At 53.2% G+C, this 5,000-nt stretch overlaps 1 protein-coding gene across 1 annotated transcript in view; it reads right to left on the minus strand.

The window, feature by feature from the left end:
• rrp1 (ribosomal RNA processing 1) overlaps positions 1 to 5,000 on the minus strand; it is a 13,587-nt gene that overhangs the window by 2,519 nt on the left and 6,068 nt on the right. Inside the window, exons 5-13 of the mRNA XM_085374338.1 lie at positions 4,803 to 4,864; positions 4,596 to 4,725; positions 4,370 to 4,434; positions 4,056 to 4,252; positions 3,542 to 3,648; positions 3,315 to 3,412; positions 3,132 to 3,151; positions 2,908 to 3,036; positions 49 to 1,022 (exon numbers count right to left, since the gene is read on the minus strand). Of these exons, the coding sequence (XP_085230464.1) occupies positions 49 to 1,022; positions 2,908 to 3,036; positions 3,132 to 3,151; positions 3,315 to 3,412; positions 3,542 to 3,648; positions 4,056 to 4,252; positions 4,370 to 4,434; positions 4,596 to 4,725; positions 4,803 to 4,864 (1,782 nt within the window). The remainder of the gene's footprint in view (positions 1 to 48; positions 1,023 to 2,907; positions 3,037 to 3,131; positions 3,152 to 3,314; positions 3,413 to 3,541; positions 3,649 to 4,055; positions 4,253 to 4,369; positions 4,435 to 4,595; positions 4,726 to 4,802; positions 4,865 to 5,000) is intronic.

Raw genomic sequence — 5,000 nt, forward strand, 5'->3', positions numbered from 1 at the left:
AGCGATCACCTCGCGGCTTCTCGACCATGTCTCTCATCAGACACTCACGCTGGTGCGTCGGGGTTTCTTGGTGGCGGTCTCTTCTTCTTCTGCTGCGATGCCGTTCAGGGTCTGCAGCTCGTCGGCCTCGAACTCGAACACCACGGGGATCTTCCTCTTCTTCTTCCTTGCGGGAGTTTCTCTGTCCGAGGACGCCACCGTGTCACCTGCCTTACCCCCAACCTGCGCCTCAGCGGCCTCCTGTGTCACGCTCTTCTTCTTCTTCCCTGGTGTCTTCCTAGCCTCCTTTTGGACCTCTTCCTCTTCTGGAGCTTCTTGCTGATCCTTCTTCTGTGGTGTCTCAGCAGCGGTCACGCCTGTGGTCATTTCCTCTTTTCCTTTTTTCTTCGTCTTCTTCTTGGGGAGCTGTGGCGCCTCAGGTGCCTGCTCTTCATCAGCTGGGACGCTCTTCTTCTTCGCTGGTGTTACAGCGTCACTTCCTGCTGCAGGTGTCTCATCCGACTCGGAGCTCCTCACGCCAACAGGCAGCGCTGCTTCAGCAGCCATCTTCTTCTTCTTCTTCTTAGTAGGAGTCGTAAAGTCGCTCTGAGGCGGCGGCGCGCTCACGTTTTCTCTTGATGCCTCACAGCTTCCTGTATCTGCCGTTACGCCCTCCTTCTTCTCTGATATGGGAGCGCGTGCAGACGAAACCTGCGGCTCTGTTGTGGGAGGAGTCTCTGTGCTTTTCTGTTTCTTCTTCTGTGGTTGGTCCTGGTGGTCAGGTGGCGGCGCTGCCTCAGAGTGGAGGGTTCCTGACGGCGTCCATGCTTCTTCTTCTTGAGCCGTTTGCTTCTGTTCTGGCTGTTCTGTGGTTCCCTCAGCTTTCCTCTTCTTCTTCTTCTTCTTCTTTTTCTTGGCAGGTGTTGCCGTGTCGCTCTGAGGCGCTGCCAGTCCTTCCCTGGATGCTTCACAGCTTCCTGTGCCGGCCTTCACGCCCTTCTTCTTCTTTTTGTCTGCGGCGTCAGCGTCCTCCTCTTCCTCCCCTGAGGAAGCACAAACAGATCATCGCTCGCTGAAAATCATCCGTTATGTTTCACGCCGACTTTCATTTATGATCTAAACTCAGAGCGCGAGCGGCGCTTTGGCAGGGGCCTCGAACCAAACAGGTTATCAGATGACATCACGCTGTGTCTGAGCGCCGCACGTTGGAGGGTTTGAGAAGCTGAGGCTCTGTAACTGACAGACCAGCTCAGTCTTTCTCCTCCACGCTCAGGGCGGGGCTCCCCGGCTACGACCAATCAGCAGGTTTCTGTTCACGCATCTGCTCATCGCAGACATGATGCTCACCTGTACCTGCATCGGCTGCAGGTACAGGTGAGCAGAGACGGAAACCTGCAGCTGAGCCTTGCTGAGACGCTTTTTTATCCAACTTGACATCAGCCAAAACAACTGGACCACTGTCACCATGGAAACCAGCTGAACCTAAACTGGATTTAAAGCTTAAAAACGGGAACAGGGATGGGTACTGGTGTCCACCGGTTCTGACATAAACGGTAGTAACCAGACCGAAAAGCAGCGCACATTTCGGTGCTTTATTTTCCTGAGCTGTGATACACTTTAGATTCTAGCCAATCATTTTACGTTTCCGAGGATAGTAGGCGGGCCCAGGTACGTACGTTCTTTTAGAGCAGAGCTACAGATTAAAAATGCCCAAGGTGAAGCGGTCAAAGTCTGGCTGTACTTCACAGCAAAAGATGCAAACTCAGCAGCAACAAGTGCTTTAAGCTGATACTGTGATACTGTCAAAGGAGGTAACACCTCGAATCTGATGCGACGCATGGCGTTTTTTTAAAAGCCGAGAAATGCGCCGTATTTGATAGCTTGCTGCGAGACCTCACACCGAGCACATCTACTGCGGGTGTGGTGCCTGTTATCAGACCTGGAGTTAGCAACATCCCCAAGAACCCGAAGAGGAGAGTCCTGGCCCCTAGCCCTGCCAGTGTAGCAGAAATGATGAGGATGATGCAGCAGCAGCAGCCGTTCTTCTCTGCGTGAGTAGCTTAATGTTGTTCGTGTGTAATTTACGTTGAGTAGGCTAACCACATTATTACATTAATGCATGTAAGGTGAACTAGCAAACATCATCATAGCTACATGCAGCTGTCTTCTTGTTTGATGGCAGATGCTCCCTTCACCCTGGCCAAAAAGGCTAAAATGACCAAAGAAAAAGTGGAAAACAGCTGAACATGAGAGGTTTTTGGACAAAGTTTGTGTTCTCCATTCTTTGAGCACCGTCTAAGCACCGGCATCGTTTCAAAAGTACCGGTTTGGCACCGGTATTACATAAAACCTAAACGATACCCATCCCTAGACAGGAACATTTATTTTACTGTCCCCTGATTGGCTTGTTGGCTCAGGTTCAGCACTGAAATCATCTCTGCTCTTAGATCAAACTCCGCCTCTGAGGGACCGTCATACACAGGTGTCCAACATGTGGTCCGGGGACCAGAGCCAGCCCGGTGGACGTTTGTGTGAAACCTGAAGTGAAGCGACTGAAACCTGCCTGCTCAGCTGAAGCAGCGGCAGGAAACATGTGCACCTGTGAGGCCGAGGTCAGCTGACCACCTGCAGCAAAGAAATCCTTCATCAAACCGAAGCAAAAATCAAACAGTTTTCACGTGTTTTTAAATCTCAGCTGGTTTTACTGGTGCAGTCTAAACGAGCTCTGACTCTGCGGCTGCTCACCTGAGGACAGGTGAGCAGGTAATACTGCAACACAGTACTTGCAGGATGTACATAAACAAAACATTGCATCACTTCCTTGTAAATCGTCAGCACCGTGATGATAACGAGTGAAAAGCCGGGTCATCAATGCTTCCTTCACCAGCACCGGCGCCCCCTGCTGGAAGCCACACTTCCTGCTCTCACCTTTCTTTGCTGCCGGCTCCTCCTCCTCCAGGTGATGTCTTCTCTTTTTCATCCTCTTCCTGCTGCCGAACATGTCGTCGTCCTCGTCCGTGGAGACCTCCTCCGAGTACTCGTCCTGAGGAAAGACGCCTGACAGGAGGAGCAGATTGGGGTCAAAGGTCAGAATCTAACTGTGTGTTTGGACGTGTGAAGAAAGGTGGAGGAGCAGTGATGGAGGTTCGTACCTTCACTCAGGTCCCGCAGTCTGAGGGTCAGCACCACCAAAGCAGGCAGAGAAGAAGAACACAGTTACTGTGAGACTGACCAGAGGACACCAACGAAGAAGAAAGCCTGCAGCTTTCTACAAACATTCAACCCTGCAGGCTCCGCCCAGAACAACCGACGGAGCCGGCAGAGGCGCTACTCACGTCTTTATGATCTTGTAGAGTCGCTCTCTGTTGGCTGCTGGCACGCCGCTCCGACCGGAAGCCTCCAACAGTTTGTCCGCCAGTGCAGAGTAATCGAACTACTCCGGGGAGGGGGGGGGGGTCAGACAGGAAGTAAAATCTCAGCTAATCAGACTCATGTGTCGCTAACATCACATGTCAATACTTTCAGGTTTTAAAGTTCCTGCAAAACCAGCGCCGGCCTTCACCTGCAGCACCGGCCCAACGTCTTCATCACGCAGTGAGTCCGAGTCCAGGTTCTCCAAGTGAACAAACTCATCATCGTCATCATCAGCTTCCTCGTTGGTTTTGTTTCCTGGAAGAATAAAAAGGACCATCTTTAGAAGAGTTGAGCTCAGACAGAGACCGCAGCCTCCTCCTCGCCACGTTCCTTATCACAGCTAACGTGTTCTCGTGCAGCGGCGCCCTCGTTCGACCGCCTCCTCGTGTGGAGACGGCGTCACTGCCTCGGGCTTCGTTTACGTTATTTTAACACGTTTCTATAAAATCGGAAGAAAGTCTCGCGCTGCCTTCAATCAGCTGACGCCGAAGAGCGGCACGTTAGAAATCATGAAGGTACCGCGGAGCAGAGTTACCAGGGATCAGCACCTGAGAGCAGCGAGGGTGGAGTCACGGACACAGGTAAGCACACCCGTCACCTGCTTAACAAAGACCAGCACCAAACGCACGTCTGCACTTCCTGTTTCTCCTCCGCTCACTTACCATTAAGCTGCTTCCTCCCTGCTTCCATCTTCATCGTCTTTTCATCTCCTTCCTCCTCCTCGTCCCCTTCAGACGCCTGTCCCGAGTCCGAGTCCTCAGACGCCCTCACCTCCTTCATCAGGTCATCGATGGCGAAGGGAGCCTGATTGATGATTGTGCTGAAGACGCTGCTGCAGATCCCGCTGAGCAGAGTCCGACTGCGGGGGGCACAGAGGGGGGAGGGGCACCAGCAGAGTTACAGACAGCAGATCCATCAGCTTCCTGCTTTAAAGGGAGCTGTTCACAGAAGCGAGCTGATTGGCTCACAGACTCACTCTTTGGTTCTCGCCGCGGTTCTGCAGAACGGCTCGATGAGGGTCAGGTTCTGATCGGCGGTGAGCTGCGGACAGGAAGCAGAGGTTATTCCCGCTGTTGCCGATTCACTGCACCCCTCTGTGGTCCACGGTGCTATTACAACCAGCAGCTCACAGGCGAGGTCAGAGGTCGTTTCTTTGTTTTAACAGTACAGTGAGTGATGTCATGTTGTGACCTGAGTGTTACCTCTGCCGCTCCCATGACCGCCAGCTCAGTCAGGTAAAGGTCGAGGACGTGGAGCTGCAGGCCGCTCGGCGCCGCGGCGTCGCTCTGCAGCAGCTGAGCCGTCAGCAGCTCCAGGAACTGAGACACGGCGCTGAGGAGACAGGAAACAGTCACAGCCCGCAGAGCCACAGCAAATGACCAGGGAACAAACCTGTGTCCACTCCTTACCTGCTGTCCCAGCTCCGCCTCCTCAGCACCTCGAAGGTCTGCCTGAACACGAAGCGCACCAGCTGACAGAGAGAGCGAGAGAGGTCAGGTTAGACTGCAGGGAGGCATCAGCTGACTGAACACCTGTAAATCAGTCGCCAGTAGGAGTCACTGATTCATCCAATCAGGAGCTAACACGGCACGGGGCGTGGGAATATC

The sequence above is a fragment of the Diplotaxodon limnothrissa genome, linkage group LG16, assembly GCF_057381915.1.
Source record: "Diplotaxodon limnothrissa isolate DT_005_m linkage group LG16, D_limnothrissa_male_GT1.1, whole genome shotgun sequence".
Classification (NCBI taxonomy): domain Eukaryota; kingdom Metazoa; phylum Chordata; class Actinopteri; order Cichliformes; family Cichlidae; genus Diplotaxodon; species Diplotaxodon limnothrissa.